Here is a 17,999-nt window from a genome sequence, read left to right as displayed (position 1 = left end):
CAGCATTTTTCTGAATTAATATTCATAAATCAGTGATGGCTTAAATCAAAGAAATTAATAATTTACATTGCACTGATGCGCTGTGCCTGAAGAGGCATTGAGCTCACAGAGAACCAAACAGGACCATCCACAGCAATGAACTGCAGTGCAGTGAATAAGTAGAAACTCCACAAAAAATTTGATTTGAAGAAGTAGACACCATGCTTTATCTCTCATCAGATACCTTATTTGCCTGCCGGTAGATTAGCAGTGGTGTGGCTGTGTTATCTCTCATTCTGGCCAGCTGAAGCATCCTGCCAGCAGCTGCCCTGTGACACACACAGTCCAATATTGCTGTGGCTGTGAGAGGTCCTTCAGGGATATCCAACAGGCCTCTGTGGGAGCAGGACGCATTTCTACTGTTTTGGCCATTGAATTTGAACATTGCTGAAAACTACAGCCAACTGTGAAGACACCTCAACTGCCATTTTGAGTTGGAAATAAGGGACAACCTCACTTTCTTTTTTCTTTTCTTTTTTTTTTTTTTTTTTTTTTTTTTTTTTTTTTTTTTTTTTTTTTGTAAGGTGAGCTTTACAAAATAATCATTTTGTTAGAATAGAATGTATCTTCCATTGTAGTCCCCATTTGTGGCATTCACAAATTCAGTTATCATTAACCTAATGTTTAAAATATCATTTACCTGTTCTAAAACACTGCAATATGTGATTTTTTTATGCATGATTTAAAGAAATATTTACATAAAAGACAGTATCATTTGAAGCCCAACCTTAGCATGCTATGCTGTTAGCTGCAAGTTGTCCAAATCTGTATATGCATGTTCTTCCTGTTACCACAGCTGAGGCAGAAGTGGACACAATAGAATCCAAAAGTTTGAGAGAACACAGGTTTGGATATGAAATGGATTTTAAAAGATAGCTTCAGAAATACTCATGAATGTGGCAGTAGAGGGTAGACAAGCCTTCACTCAGCTGTCTGTATCTAGTCTCTTGCCAAGTTTCAACCTTTCACGAAATTACAGCTTTATAGGGATGTAGGCAAATCAAATTAAAGCAATTTTGTACCTGAAATCTAGTAGGAAGACAGGTACCATCATGCATTTGAGAGCCAATGTCTGTTGAGGACTAAAATGGTCCTCTCTGAATTTAGAATGCTCAGCTCAGTTTCAGGTATGTGCTTACTGAAGGATTTGTCATCAGTTTCTACTACAGCTCATTTGTGGATGAATGCATACTGTCACAAATGTTAGCATTTGCAAGTGATACCACAGAGAACATTATCATGTTGTGAAAGAAAGGTGAGTAGCATTCAGTCATCACAAATGTTTCTGCGTCTTTCCCACCTTTGTCATCCCTAAGTAACTTAGACCTACAAGCAGTCTTCACATTCAGTAAAAGGGTAATTTGAGGTATCTTGAGAAGCAGGGAGTGAGATACATCCAAAGGTAACAAAATGATGTCTCATGTAATTCTGGTACTCCTATGGCAAACAGGGAAAAATGATTGGGAAGTTTAAATGAAGTGATGACTTACCTTCACCGTGCTTTGTCTTTTACAATGTATGAGCTGGGTGTTTACATGAAAGCAAATGCTCATTCTCCTCCAATATCTGTGGATAGACCCTCCTGGCTAACACCAGCATCATCTGTTGAAAATGAAGATGTATTATCAATGTTAAAATTGTTAGACTGTGGTGCACTTTCTGCATCTAAAAATATTGCTAATGAATCTTTATTATTACTTGAGGTAAACAAGTATGCGGGAGGATATTGATAAAACAAACAACTCAACAGCATTAGAGTTAGAAATGAAAATATGCCCTTTTCAGCCAAGACACAAATGGTTTTCTTAAGGGGGGAAGAAGCTAACAAATCACTGGCAGCATGTTTTCATTCACCTTTAGTCTCTGGCTAGTCAGCTAAGCTGTATAACTGACTGGATTGTCATAAGCTGACCAGCTGTGGTGCATGTTCATTATTTTTGCAGCAAGCACATCTTCATTCTCTGATATTCACACTGCTTATAAACAAGAAGTCCCCAGAGTGTGGATTTTAAAAGCTTTTCTAAGATTGTTTTATGATCTGCTGTCTTGTGTGCTACCTTACATCTAACAAGTCACTCTGAGCATAAATTTAGTAACAGTTACTACTATGTTTATTGATCTATTTACAACCATAAGTCCTTGTCTTTTGCTGGTAATGCCAATCTACTGTTTCCCTTTGCAAAGGGCAGCACTGCAGTTATTGTTACAACCACAGCCCAAGCAGTGATGCAGCTCAGTCAGCCAAATTGTACCTTGTGGTCACTCCCTGTACCGTGCATCCCTTGGGCAGTAAGGCAATACTGTTCTCATGTGACTAATATTTCATCCACAGCAAGCATATGTTAGAAAAAGACCTTCAGACACCATTGTAGAAATCATGACATAGAAATACATACTGAACAAGACCTGACTTTACCTCTTTGCAAAATAAAAACACCTTCCTACAAAAATGCACAGAGTTGAGATCTTGTAGTTTTGCTCACACCAACCATTTCTGAGGAACTCTCCTGTGGTGGCCAAGCACTGTGACTTCTCAATGGTGGGTGCTCAGTCCTGCCACAGTGCATTTGGGAAAGCTTTCCTCTCTCTGTCCCATATAGCACAGGAAAGCTCTGCAGATGTTGGATGCTTCCTCTGCAGACTGCTAGTCTTTAAGGAAAATTCTCAAAGGGTTTTGTTAAGGGTTTTAGCAAGAATCATCCAGGACCAGCTTGCTGCCAGGCCTCCAAAACCTCCCCCACATGCAGCACTGTCTGGCTCTTGCCAGTAAACTTGGCTTGCCTTGACAAGACCAAGGCTTAGACTTAAAAGCCTTCCTCTCCTTACCAAGGCTACATGTGCAAACCAGCAAGTTTTAACACCCATGGGGCAGCATCCAGGATTGTCATTTATGTAAGAAATTCAAGACTGTATTGGGAAAACAGAAATAAGGAAAACACAAGATTAGGAAAGTACAAAGACTCTGTGTGCCTGAGCATGGATTTAACTGTCAGCTAGTTTTTGCTTAAGGACTTAATAAGCTCTAAGGTTTCCTACAGAGGCTAGGAGTTTAATCAGTTCAGCCAACTCCCACTTCAGCAAAAGGCTGAAATCAAGGATGTCTTGTAAACCAGCTACTCAGTTAGGAGTGAGATGGCCTCTGGATACTTGTAACCATTGTGAGTGTCTGGGTTTTTTTTCCTTGCATGGCTCTCAGGAGCGCAAACTCTCTGGTGAGCATGCAGAAATCTTAAAACGAAAGAATCACAGCATGTTGTGTACAGGGATTTTATGAACCTGTGGGCAAGCAGTTAGAGTGGAACAGCACAGTCCTGCTCTACATATGGGATAATTTTGCTTAAGCTACTTGCTTTGGGCTCCAGAACTTCTTTGTGGCATAGGTAAACTAACGAAATACTTGTCCTGTTGTAGTGGATCATAACAGTAACTCCTTGTAAAGCATAAAGCTCAGTTGCCTTAGGAGAGTAATAAAATCAGCTTCACTTAGGTAATTCCCAGGTGCCACAGCCTTGCTACTTACAGTCCTCTGTCAAAGAAATGGCTTTTATCTGCTCTGCCTGATGGGTCAGTTGGGAATAGCTACTTGTGTAAACACTCAGATATTTACAGATATGACATGCACACTAAGCATGTCTTATGGGGCTTCAGCCAGAAATTTTCACTTAGAGATTCTCCAGCCAAAAGAAGGATTTTGCTGAAAGTAATGTGTTACATGGAAATGATGGCTTCAGTTTTAAATGTTTGATGTGAAATTGGTTTGACAAGAGGCTAAAATTAAAACAAGTCTCCTAGCAACATTTTCAACTTATTGTCTTATTACCAAATGCCAATTATGATTTTCCCAAGTTTTGTTTTGCAAGTTGTTTTGTCCTCCTATTTCAAGTCAGAAGTTAATTTTCATGTATAACAATTTGCCTAAATTATTTTTTTCATTATAAGTTCAGCTTATTTCCTGTTGTAAGGGATTGCTAACACAAAGAGAGCTTAAAAATAGGCTATTTCCTGAAAAGGGATTGTAATGGTTGCAGGTCAGCTCCTGCCCCAATCATATGGCTCCATGCATATTCAGGACCATCAAACCAGCCTACTTCAACCCGTGATTATTTCCCAGGGCAGCACATTGTAGGACAGGACTTGCCTGGCTTTTATGTTCAGTTTCATCTGAGTGCTCACTCCAAACCTTTCTGGGCCCTCTCAAACTCAGTGAACACTGATTTCCAATGTATCACCTTGAGTCTTAGAAAACTTTGATGCTTATAAAATATTCCATATTCACAAAGAACTCTGTGAAAATTAACATGTGTTGTCTCTATTCTCATGAATAAATAAAAAGCAGCAGCCATACCAACTCTTCTCATGTTATTCAATCCTGCAAAGATGAACCTGTGAGGAATATAATTAATTTCTATTTATTAATTATATTATATAATGCATAGCTTTTATCACAAATTATTGTTTATCTTGTTTATAGCCGTAATATTTATATTATAAAGCCCCAGGCATGTCTGTATGTGTTCTTCTACAGTTTTTATTATAAAAACAGCCTTATTAAATTAATACATTCAAAAGTCCTAATGGAAAAATCCTTTGGATTATTTTAACAATTCTCAAGTAATTTAAATGTAATTTTACATAGGCATAATTTGAGGGCATTGGATTTTTGCCTGGAATTTCTAGATATCAAGCTTCATAGCTGGTGCAGCTTTGCCCACACCTTAGGACATCAGGAAATCCTAGACAAAAGGCTGCTTACTGTACCAGTGCAGACCTACATCATGGAGTCATTGGAATTATCTCATAAATACACAGCACACATGCAGGAGATGGGATCTACACATACAAACTGCTGCACCTGTGCAGTAACACTGGCTTTTACCGGGTTCTGTGAACCCACTGCACATGGATTTTGCTACTCCTGTACCGATGCCCATTTACAGGAATCAAATTTAGAAACTCAGCATCCCTATTTTTGACAAATGCATTCTCTAGATTTGATTGAACTTCATTCCAGTTGTGAGTATCATCTCCCAAGTCCATTTAAAAACCTGTGCAACTTCACCTACTGGCAGAGAGTAACCTGTTTTCTCAGGGTGCTGTTCCATATTGCCAGTAACCCCCACTGCTCTGAGTTGCGGAACCAGTACCTCAACTCTCAGATGTTGTGCATGTCCTGAAGCATTTTGGTTTCCATAGATATGTGTGCTTGGTTCGTCATTAGTTAGTAAGTGCTCAATGATCTCAGCAACTCTCTTTGTGTGTGTGTGTGTGTGTGTGCAACATTTTCTCTTAGCACACGGCTTTTGTTTCTGGAGTGCTTATCACCATAACAATCCTCCCCCCTCCCGAATGATCTGTTACTATGCTCCGTTGATTTATGTATGTATTCTACATCCAAAAGCCCTTGTATGCAGGATGTAAAGGTCAGGTGAATAATCTTTTAGAGTTCTATCTTGTCAATGAATTGTCTAAAAAATTAGTCACTTATTACGTCAACTGAAAATACTAAAACCCAGTGGGGTGTGGCAGCTGTTTCCCATATTCATGAGATTTAAGCATTAATCATCCCATTCAGGTCAATTAGTCTTCCCAAGCACTCAGTCATGCACATTTTTGATTGCTCATAACTCCTCCTGAGACAAAGGCCAAGTGTGCTCAGATTTTCTTGAACTGCTCTCTCTTCTCACGAGCTGGAGTAGAAGAAGCAACCCTGCAGCCTGAAGCTCACTGGAGATATTCAGGTGATTTTAGTGAGCACAGATTTAGGTTGCAGCTTAATACAGACTTGTAATACAAATTTTCTTCCCGTCGAAAGAAGGGCATTATAGAAATCCTGCAATTATCTTGAAAGCATTTAGGAAAATATAAAAGGAACTAAAATATTTTTCTATTTGTTTATTTAAAATTAGAAGTAATTAAAAAGGGGGAGACGTGGAACCAAAACCCAAAAAGAAACACATGCAAGGCACTGGAATCCAGGGTAATAAATTAATTTTAAAATTAAGACATTTAGGGTAGAGCACAGATTAAAAAAAAAAAAAAATAGACAGGAGAATGAACCTGTCTTTCCAGAAATCAGAAGCCACAGGCTTGTGTAAGACAGCAGTGACTGATTTGCTGTCTTTAATAACACCACTAGGACAGGGCTATAATATGGGCCATGCATAAACTGAGGTCAGAAGTGGGAAGCTTTCTAATCATGGGAGAAGTGCATCCTTCCCCTGAAAACAGCAGGCAAGTACATCATCTTTTTTTCACTATTTAAATGTCTTGAGCATTGGAGGAAAGGCACTTGCAACAGTTTTGATAAAGAGCAGACTTCCCACATTCAAGACCTCCTGTAGACTGTTGTGTATTTAAAATGTTTAGAGTTCCCTCTTAAGCTGTGATGCACTTAAGAGGTTTTGGCTTAGAAAAGAACATTCTATGCCTGGCACTTCAATGAAAGTGCACAGACATGTTTTGCAGTGTATACTGAAGCTTATTTGACTGGAAAATGAAGTTGCTGCCTCCTAGACATGAAGCTTTTAACTTCATTTTATTAACCTGACACTTTATGAATATTGATATTCAAGCTAAGAGAAGAAAAGAATGGCTTATTTGTTTGATTTTACAAAATTAATCCATGAACCACAAACACCACCAGGTTTCTACAACCGTCAGTTAAAACATTTTTAATTAAGCCACCACATTTGAAACGAGTGTCACTTACATTAATATCATTTGAAAGTCATTAATAACTATTTGCAATAGCTTTCTCTGGAACATCTTAGTTGTGTAACATGCGGGTTATGCTTCTACCCCTCCCAGTACATTCAGAGGCAAGTTTATTTTACATTAGTGCTCTTTTGACAAGTTATGCCAATGCTCATAAAAAAGCATACAAAAGATTAAATTATGCTAAACCTGATTACCATATTACCATACCATCCTCCCTGTCATTAGAAAGGTGTCCATTTTCTTACACATTTTTCTCCTTTTCAGCTTGTGCTTTTTGTGTTGTGCAAGGATTTTCATGACTTGAGATTCTTTGCTGTATTCACTGAATTCACTAGAAGTAGGTACCATCATTACTTATGATAAAGTAAGTCTACACAGTATTCCCCACCAGCCAGTACAGTACAGAAAAGGGGAAAAATTTAAAAGGACACATTTGTCACAGAACTCTCTTATTCAGCAAGAATCATAAATACAGTAGATTGTATATGTCACAACTGAGCTCATAACATTTCTGAAGTCTGCAGACATTTATGCTCTGTGAAGTTATAAAATACAGGCCTAGAAGGGACCTTCAGGAATCACCTGGCCTCTCTAAAACATGATCACATGTAATACATAGCATTATCAAATTGAAAAAGGTGTTACAAAATGGAAAGCTATACAATATATAATACAAGAAATATAGGGTATTGCAAAAGATTAGTTGCAAATTACTTTAGCTTTACAGTCTGCTGGTTAATGTTTTCTGAGTTCTATTTAGTACATGTGCATGAATACACATACCCACACACTTACCCTCTCCTAAGTACCAGGTTCATGAGAGTAAGAAATAACACAGAGAAACATGCAGCATTTGCTTTCCACCCCACCTGTATCCTCCCTCCTCAGTCTGTCTTTGCTAAAGCTACTTCTCCCATAACTGGAAGAGGAGTTTGAAGAATGAACTTCTTCCTACTTTCCCAGCTGAACAAAGCCCTGACAAAGATTATAGACCACAATTAGATCTGCTGTAAGGTGCTGCAGGTCCATGACAGACATGCCTATGCCTTGCTGGAATATTTACTTGGAATTGCTGGCTGCAGAAACACAAATGAGGAGCCATTTCTATGCCTTTCTATTTCTACCTGTTACCCCTACTCATTCACAAAGCAGCACCAAGTTCACTAAACTCCGAGGTACCTACAGTGTTAGAAACTTTTGGAGGTTTTTAAACACCTTATGCTGTTCCCCTCCAAAGCACACTGATTATTAAAACACTGCAACTTTACAAAGGTAGAGAAATAGAATAGTTTATGTTTCTGCTCAAAGATAATTTCTAAATCAGCATCCCTCATATACCATGTAAAAATGAATGTAGTTTAACATCTGAATCCATGACAACATGTATGTGATTCCATCACAAGTCTGCCACAAATGCACCAATGTTACATTAGCCACTGTTAATGTTATACACACCAGCTCGGTGCTTTGGTAGAGACCCTGTCCAACAGCACCAATTGGCAGAAAATAAATTTTAATTTTATTTCCCCCTTAATTCAAATAGCTAAAAGTCAACAACAGTCCAGTAACAGGAATGGGAAAAGATTTTTAGGCAGCAGGTGACTGTGATAGCATCACAGAAGTTTCTTCTTTGGGACTGACTTTGACAGAAGAAAAAGCATTCCTTGGAAGACTGTGTTTTTTCCTAGCTCCATTTAAAGCAATTTTGTCAGAGGTGAAAAAAACCAACCCACCTCACAGGACCCAATAACAGGTTGTTTAAAATCTGTCTTTTTCCTTTCTACACTTGAAACAGTATCATCGATATTCATAAGAAAATATTTGAATAAAATAAGGATGACTCAATTAATTGGGAGGGGAAGGAGCAAGTAAACCACCCAAACTGAATTGACATGAGAATATGTAAATAATACTTTAGGTAAAAGTTATTTGTTTTAAGATGCCAATGTTTTTCCTAATTTATTGACATGCACACTGGCAAAATAAGGTGAGTTTTTCAGCCTCCCATAATGACACCAAATGTGCATCAGAGGTGCTCCTCTGTTTTGGCAGTTGACTGTACTTGGACTTAATCTTTCAATTTAAGTATGGTGCTCTCTCTGGGGAGGAGTAGTAATAGGTAGGCTTGATGTTTCCCAGGACTTCATCTTCCCAGTTGGGGAGGCAGCAGAAGAAGAAAGCACAACCTATTACAACAACAGTGCTGGCCCAGCCAAAGCCATAGGCCCAGCTGAACATGTTATCTCCAGTCAGTGGAATGTCTTCTGTGAATTTCACTGGGTAAATGACCAAGCCAATGATCTGGAATGCAGCTAGAGAGAGAAAAGAAAGAAAACCAGGAGTAAGTCACAGTGAACATATTACGGTTCCCATTAAGAAAAGGTACGTGGAGATAAGTGCATACTTTAGATATGTAAGGATTAACTTCAGACCTGCAATCAAATGTGCATTGTTACAGAGGTATGTGACTTCTGTTCCAGGCACATCCCCACACCTATGTGGCTGGGGCATCTCAGCTGCCACTGCCAGGCTGCTAAGGCACACACCTGCATGCTGTGACCAGCCCTGTCCCACAGCCAGCACCAGGAACCCTGCCGAGCCTGTTACCTCCAGAGCCCTGTTCCTCCTCCTCCCATTAGAAACGTGGGAAGCACCCAGTCCTCTCAGCTCTTAAGTCTTAGCAGGTGACATGCAGGGTCAAAGGTGTTGGGTGGCCCCACATAGTGCTTTTGGGAAAGTGAGAACTGACAAAAGCCACTGGAGCTTCCCTACCCATTATGCTTTCAGAGTGCAACCCAACCTTCCCTTGCTCCTCATGAAAATGAGTCATAAACCAGACAAAGACAGCTAATTTTGTAAGGGAGGCACCATCTAGCATGTTTTTCTGCTGATGCCTGTTTCACATCTAAAATAACTTTGTGCCTAGCCTTACCAACAACAAAGAGCAGTCCTCCAATTCCTCGCACAAAGTTGAAGCGGAGGATCTCGATCGAGAACGCGATGACTGCAAGGGCGAAACAGATGACCAGGATCACAAAGCCAACAAGGTATGTGGCAGCTGCTGCTCTCCCCCACCCTTGAAAAAGAAAAAAGAAAGGTATCACACACAGCAGCACCCTCCTTTAGGTCATTGCAGCTCCTCGGTTTTTAATTTTTTTACTGAAACTCTTCACTGTAAGAAGCATATCCTTATGTCAAAGCAATACTGAATGCCTGCAAAAGCACACAGCTGCAGAGTAGGGGGGCAGGACTCCCTGCCAGCTAACTTGTCTTGCTGAAAAGGGGGATAGAGTACAGCACAGAAGAGAGATAATACCTTCAAACTCCGTGTCTGTAAGACACTCACAGACATCTGAGCAGATAAGGCACACAACTGCTGATAGTGCCCTCTGTCATTAGAGCTCCTGTTCGATATGCAAGTTTACAAAGCCATTTCCATGCAAAGGGAAGTGTGAAAGCAGACAAGAGTGTACCACCACAGGGGATAACTTCTGGGAAATAACAGTGCTATCTGCATAAAACTTCTTTTTGTTTATGGCAAGAATGGAGAATGTGGAACAAAATAAGCACGACCAAAAAGAAATAAACCTTCTATAGGTGAAAAGATGACAAAAAGAAAGTTTTTGAAAATAAGTATCTATTCACAGCTAAAATGTAGCAGGTGGGGAAGAAACAACAAAATCTGAGGTAGAAGTTGATGAGTCCCCTTTGAATCATGACTTTGACATCTGCTGGAACAGGGTGTATCAAGCTACTTAGTATCGAGCTACTGCATGCTGGAGAGGCTCAGGCATGAAGCAAGAGGCTGTATTCCAACAGAGCAGGGACAGCATCCAGCACTCACCCGCCACAGCCCAGGGCCACAGCAACAATGGCAGGAAAACCTCCTAGAAAAACAGCCAGCCATTCTACTTTGGCAGCAACACCGCCTTGTGAAAAGGCCCTCACACACCTTGTCCTCCTCAGAAACCAAATAATTTAGGTGAGCCCAGTGCAAACAACTACAAGCAAAGGTGTTCCGGCCCTGGAGGCAGGATACCTGCCCACAAGGGCTAAACCATACTGGCTAGTGCTTTGTTTTCCAGCCAGCTGTCATCACAGTTCAATTCCCACATCTACACATTGTGGGTTTCTACTTTCACACACCTAGACAGAGGTAGGGCTGGGTCCTGAGTTCCCTCTAATGTAGCAATAAAGAGGCCAGTGAGATCTAGGTCACAACATTTTAAAAAAAAATTCTCTTTCATCATAGATGCTCATTCCAACACAGTTGAAGTGCCTTTGGAGATATCCTGCTTTCAATGTAGTCTCCATTCTTTTTCTGCAATTTGCTATCTGAAAGCAAAGCATTGTTTTACAACTATTTTAATTAGCTTTGTTTGAACTTGTTTCTTTCTTCTCTAATCCAACAGCAAAAATAAAATACAGCAGATATCCATCAGACAAATCTCTGACAAAACTCCCAACCACCACTACTGCCACCTGAAGACAATAAAACTGACACAGAAAAGATAAGGAAAAATTTTTCTTTCCCTTCTCCCTTCCTGGAGCTACCCAAGACAGTAAAAACTTCTCAAATTTCTTCTTCAGCTGGCTATTCATGTCTCATACCCCTTCCCCGAGGGAATGCTGAGGGGAAGAAGTGGGGAGGAGACGGGTGAGTGTCTGGAGATTACAGCTACATCAGTGGTTTGTTAAAATCTTTTCATACAAAATATTCTCTGTCATACCTAAGGCAGGTATTGAGTATTGTCTCCACAATAGGTTTTATTTCGTGATAACTAATATGAAGGGATATGTAACCATTACACACAGCCAGCCCAGAAAACCCATTCAGACTAGATGATTTAGGCAAAGTTTTAATCAATATTTCCCCATTAAAAAAAAAAAAAAAAAAAAAAAAAAGTACAAGAAGAAGGAATTCTTAGTTACCATAGCATATTCCCTTTCAGATGCATTATTTATGCTGACAAGGTGTAGGAAGACAAATCTGGCATCTGTTTGATAAAATTTAGGTTGTAAACTCAAATACATCTGCCCATTAGACACCTTGAGGTTTAGTGCAATACAAACACAACTGGAGGAGTACAAGACAGAATGCTCACAGTGCTCTCTTTGCCATTTTCATATCATCTGTACTGTCTTTACAAGCATAATAAGCTTTCGGATGCAGGTCAGCCCTAGCTCTGCTCATAGTGATTTATTTTCTTGTCTCTGGCAATAAGAAAATGACAACACTTATAGCTGCAGGAGATATCTTGTCAGGAAGATTAATATCAAGCTCAGCTTTGCTTCAGGTCTTCAGAAACAAGGCAGCAGCAGGTACCATCATTATGAAACTCTGAGTTTTGTGCTCCTGTGTGACAGAGCTCAGTGCTGGTGACCCAGTACCTTCCACTCTTTCTTCAGCTGGATTATCTTTTCCAACAGCACTTAGCAGCAGGTTAATGTTGACAAGACTTGATAAGACTGAGTCACAGTTGCTGCCCACAGCACTAGATGGGTGTGCTCTGGGCTGGACCAGTGTAGTCAGCCACAGAACTATCAGCCAGACATTTGATCCCCTGTGGGAATCACAGGAAGAGCAGCAAAAGCGTCTGGATTTATGGTTTATTTTTGAAATTTCTCTTACATTGTGTGTATATATAAGTCTTTTCATAAGTGACTGATGGGAGAGATTGGGGTGGGAGGGTGCACCTTGCCTGAGCACAGGGTGCAGCCCTGGGATGTTCCTTATCCACATGACCTGATGTCACCCTCACTGACAGGGAGTTTTCAGCAGAGGGGCTGCTGCAGAGCTAAAACTGAAATTGTTGTTTCTTCATGTTCTCCTCATTCCCACACATATCAAGTCAGGCTTTCCCAGCTTCTTTCCTCCTAAAGGCTTCTGAGAGCTGATCAACCCCCACAGCACCCAGCTCTCCTTTCTTTCTGAAAGATCCTCCCTCCACAGCTCCCAGCTTCCAGGAGGGGAGAGGTACAGGTTTATCCTCTCACTGTTTGCTGCCATAAGAGCTGGAGAGACCTGCTCACAGTCAGAAAATAACAAAAAATGCTCAAGAGTACCTTGTAATCATAAGGTATTTAGCCAGAACTTAGGCTTTCCCATAAAAATAGTAAATTCTCAGATCCATTTATTTGGCAGAGAGAGTATTTCTTGTGCAAAATAAACGTAAGTATGATGTGTGTTTGTGAAATCAACCAAGAACACCACAGTCATTTGAAGCTGCATAAATAAGAAGGCAGACTAATAGGAGAGCAGAAAAGCAGAGAAATATTTGGGGGTATTAGTGTTTCCAGATCAGCTTGGTCTCAAAGAACAGTCAAGTTCTTTTCATCTAATCAGCAGAAAAGTATTTATCAATTATGGTGGTGTTGAAAGAACATTTTAAAAACAACTGTTCAGAAGCTGAAGGTCTATAATTATTAGGAAGGATTAAGAGTTTTATTACATAGCATTACATTACACGAATGATTACTATGGAAAGGAACTAAGCTGCAAATGTTATCATGCAAATAACTAGGAGGGGTCACGATTACTTAAGTTTAATGATGAGCACCAGTAGTATGATGAAATTAAAAGAAAGCAAGCAATAGTGCCTTAGTGTTAAGTGTATTTCCTGATTTCATTTGTCCATGCCTCAACCTCACCAGGGAGGAGGTGGAATCTCCATAGGCTGAGATATTTAAATCTAGATTTCCCTTTAGAAATCAATAAAAGAGGTGTGAAAATAGTCCAGCAGGAAGATGAACTGCTGCAGGATTTGAAGTAGCAAGACTGTCGTTCATTCTCATTGTTCATTCACTACCAGAAGCCGCAGCTAATTTGTTAGCTCATGAGTAAATGGAAGTTTTTATCATGACCTCCAGAGACTGGGCACATTTTTGCAATGTAGCTGTAATATTCTTGTGTATATAAATGACAGCAGCAATCCTTGTTTGGCTTCAAGAGCCCATTACACAAAACATTCAAAATATCTCCCTTTTTTGATGCAATAAAGAGTAGTGAACTGCGAGCAAAAGAGCAGCTTCAGCACTACTTTCTTGCTCAGATAATCTGCAAACTTCCATGGTAGCATGGCTGGTGAGAGGAAGCTATGTGCATACCCACCACGAGCACAGAGGAGCCCAGAACTGAAGGTTTGCTGGGAGGGCAGGTTGGAAATAACTACTGGGAATCACAATCTGTTTTGGCTTTAGGGGTGCAGGAAAAGCAATTGCTAAACTACCAAATTAGCAAATACAAGCCTTCTAGTACCAAGTTGGCTTCAGTTGGGAGCTGAGGAGAGACATAGTCCTACACATCTCCAACTTTCAGTCTCTGGATTGTCAGCAGAAGAAGTGTGCCTGCTCAGGAGCCAGCAAAGTGCACTGGCAGAGACACTAGCCTCACATTTCACTGGGATCTTTTACCAGGAAGTTGCCGTGAGTGTTTTCTGGGTGTAGGCAGGGACACCAACTGCTACACCTTTGCCATTAGCATTTCCCGAGTGCCTGCACTTGCCTAACACCATAAACGATGTTAGTTTGTCTTGAATGCATCCTGGCATTTGTAAATCAGACAAAAGCATGCCTGAAAAGAGCCGCAGTGAAAAGGTAAGCATACACCTAGCATTCCTCCTTTATTTACCTGGCCCCTCAGTGAAGCCTGCACATGCACTCAGTTTCACCAATCATCTGTGTTATCAGTCTGTGCCTCTAGGGACATAGGTACAGTGGCACAGCTGCAGTGAAACATGATCCACAAAGGCTGGGCTCCTACTTCTAGGTTCCACCTTCTTTTATTCCTTCCCCGCCCCCCCCACCCCCCCTCCCCCTTTTTTTTTTTTTTTTTTCATTTTTGGCACTTACTAAGGATCCAGAAGAATGCTTCCCTTTTTTTTTGTTGTCTGGTATGTACTTAAGTGAATACCAACTGGCTGTTATGAATATAAGAAAGAGTTAACCTAATGGGGTTACCTTTACTGCACATGTACACACCCATCTTTTACAGTGTTAATTCAAAGCAAAGTCACTGGGACCAATCATTCAGAACCAGGAGGGCACAGCCACCCATAAATATTGCTCCTAAACTCACAATCTCATCACTATAAAGACAATCATCCTTTCCAAGTTACACAGTGCAAATAATCTTTGTCATAGCTGATGGCTTGCTGATATGTTTTAAACACACAGTCAACAGTTAAATCCTGCAATGGTCTAGACTTAGTCATCTTGAGTCACATTCTAGTGCACTACAGCACTTTTGCATTGCAACATTTTGATAATACACAGATGCTGCCAGCCGGGGCACTTCCCAGACACAAACCAGTACAGAACTCTAAACAAAATCCCTTCCCTGCCTCTCTACCACATGACATCCTACTCTTCTTTTTCCCTTTCACCTCTTCTCTCTCATGTGGTATTTGCAAATGCGCATTAAGGAGCTATGCAGTTTAGGAGATGCTCCTATATGCAAAACTTTGTTTGTCTTTTGCAGCCCCTTTCCCCGCATTTAAAATAAGTGACTCGCCCGCTTTTTTCTTCCTCTTCCTCCTATACATGCCACAGCTCAATTAAGAATTTGTCTAATGGAACATTCTGTTAATGGAGATCCACTCCAAAATCTTCATTTCGTCAGGAGAGGTGCACAGCAATTATCATATGCAAAACACAAGTTATGCATCTCAATTAGTTAACCTTTATTTTCCTGCAGCAGTGCTGTAAATGCCTGCTAGGCGTTTTTTCCTTTGCAAATGCCCTCACCTATTTTGACAGTAATTACATTAGCATAGAAGAAAAGAAAAAAAAAAAAAAACAAAAACAAATCAAACCAGAACTCATGTATTACATCCTGTCTCTAGATGTAAATACTATCTGAGTAGATAGTGGCATTGATGTTACAAAAATTTGAGAACAGGAAAATTCATATAAATAAGCCAAGGATTTAAACAAGCTTTGGTTTAAATAAGCCAAAGCTTAAAGAAGTGTAGTCAAGGATACTGTTCTTCTGTTTGAGCCTGTTAACTAGAGAAACCGCAGAAAATTACTTTTGTCCCACAATGCTGAGAGCTGACGCAAAGCACACACCCATCAGTACTCAGGGACGTGTGAAGCAGTGTCACTATAGAAGAAAAAAATTCCAGCAGCTGTACTGTATTAGCACTTTTTCCCTGTGCAATGCAAATTTCAGCAACTTTGCACTAGCTTTTCTTCTCTGTCTAATGGAAGAGATGGATATTTTCATCTCCCTAGCCAGATTTCTTCCACCTGCAGTGAAGCCCGAAGCGATCACCCGGCTGAGAAACAAAGCCACTTCTCCTACAGTATATTCAGGATTTAGCTTGTGCACGAGTGTTGCAATGAAAAGCTTCTGGAAGTGAATCTGCCGTGCTCGGGCGGCAAGGGATCTGCGCAGGGAAACAGTCCCAGCTCTCCCAGCTGAAACACACCCTTCCAGCCCCCCAGTCCCTAAAGAGCCCTCATCCAGGATCTTAAGGCGGGTCTGCTTATTTGTCCAAAAATATTTTGTTTGAGGGAAAAGCAGATGTAATCAGACCCACGTGTTCTAGCAATAAAATAAAAAGTCCCCCAGAAGACCTAGAAACTGAGAGTGTGCAGTAAGAATGTTACAGTGGAGATGCCAGATACAGAAGCAGCTAAGCAAGTTAAAACAGAGGCGCACTTATCCCTGATTTCAGGCCCCAGTGCAACAGAGAGGTACAAACGAAAGAGCACTTTTTTCTGCCTGCGAACCCACATCAGACCATTTTAAACCGCAGATCAGGAGGCATTTTAATAGCTGCACTCCCTTGGCCAGGAGGGTTAAATTAAGGTGCTCTCTTCCCCCAAGGGTCGGAGAAATACCATTTTACTCCTGTCCAGGCGTGGTTCTGCCGAGGACACCCTGCATGGAGGTTTCCACTCGCCGTCCGAGCGGGGAAGCCAGCGGCACAGGGAGGAGCTGCCCGGTGCCAGGTAAGGCTGCGGCACTGCGGCTCAGCAGAGTCCAGGGGAAGCAGACAGACCTGGAGCCAGTTGCTATCTTACTTGTGATGTAAAATAACCTCAGAAAAATCCAAAATATAAACACCCCGGCTTCTCAGTGTTGTACTGATAGAAAAAGATCGCTCGGGAGCAGCCCGGTCCTGTGTTTCGGTGCTGGTTTAAGCCCCGAAACAGCATGGATACTGGTTCTGGAGGGGAACTCCATTCCAGAGAGCAGCTTTAGGGGAGTTAGGGAGGTCAGTACCTTGGCACCCACTGCCCCGGGTCCCTCGGAGGGACTTCTCAGCTCTCACTCACCGTAGTCCATGAGGGACTCGCAGCTCCAGTTGAGATCCTCCTCGCCCCGCGTGCAGCTCTCCCACAGCGACGCTTGCTGCACGTAGGGCTCCGACTCGGACTCCAGCCAGCCGCGGCCCGCCAGGGCGATGATGCCCATGATGATGGCCAGGCCCAGCAGCAGGGGCAGGAGCCACCGGCACCTCCAGCAGGCGAGGCCGCACACCACCATCGTGCCGGGCCGGCGGCGCGCCCAGCGAGCCCGGGCGTCGCGGCTGCGGAGCGGCGGGGGCGCTCGGCGGGACGGGGCACTGCGAGCGTGCCGGGCCGAGCGGCGTTTTAAGGCGCCGCCGAGGAGGGAGTCCCACCCACATTCCTGTGACTAAGCCTGCCGCCGCCGGCGGCCCCGACCGGTGCGGCCGGCGGAGAGCGCGGAGGGAGCGGGCCCGGCCCGCTTGGCCCGGCCCGGCTCGGCTCGGCTCGGCCCGGCCGGCCCCCGCCAGGGCTCACCCTCGCCCTTCTCCCCTCGCTGTCCGCCACCCTCCCGCACCCGCTCCCTCTCCGCCGTCAGACAGACACCGCAAAAACGCAACCGCGGCCAAAAAGCTTGAGGCTGTCGGGGTTCCTCGAGCCCTGCCTTCCTCGTGGGGGCTGGACATCATCATCCTCCTCTCTGATCACTGGGTAGACCGACCAGCATTGCCCAACACTGTCAGTACTGGTGGTGTCAGCCACTTCAGGCACCAATAGCTTGCACAAAGCTGCTTTTGCAGTTGACAGAAAGACACTAAAGAAAGGTGTCATATGAGGATGGGAATATGACATTATTAACAAGGAAACCATCACTTGTTTCACATCACACTCAGCATTAAACAAATGTATGTTTCCTAATGGCCATCTAATGAGTGTCTCATTGCAATTGTGCTCTGGCTTCCAAGCAGGCTGTTCTGGGCACTGGACAAAGCCCAGCAGTAGTACTC

At 42.1% G+C, this 17,999-nt stretch overlaps 1 protein-coding gene across 1 annotated transcript; it reads right to left on the bottom strand.

The window, feature by feature from the left end:
• Positions 1-6,694: 6,694 nt before the first annotated feature.
• Positions 6,695-17,491, bottom strand: PERP (p53 apoptosis effector related to PMP22). Its single transcript, XM_056487784.1, has 3 exons — positions 17,041-17,491; positions 9,689-9,832; positions 6,695-9,068 (listed from the first exon to the last, which is right to left on the bottom strand). Exons 1-3 carry the CDS (start codon positions 17,249-17,251, stop codon positions 8,833-8,835), a joined length of 591 nt encoding a protein of 196 aa, XP_056343759.1. The 5' UTR covers positions 17,252-17,491; the 3' UTR covers positions 6,695-8,832.
• Between the last annotated feature and the right edge of the window lie 508 nt (positions 17,492-17,999).

This window comes from Oenanthe melanoleuca, chromosome 3 (genome assembly GCF_029582105.1).
Source record: "Oenanthe melanoleuca isolate GR-GAL-2019-014 chromosome 3, OMel1.0, whole genome shotgun sequence".
Classification (NCBI taxonomy): Eukaryota; Metazoa; Chordata; class Aves; order Passeriformes; family Muscicapidae; genus Oenanthe; species Oenanthe melanoleuca.
Note: the sequence above shows the minus strand (reverse complement) of the source record. Positions and strands in the feature narration are given on the sequence as shown.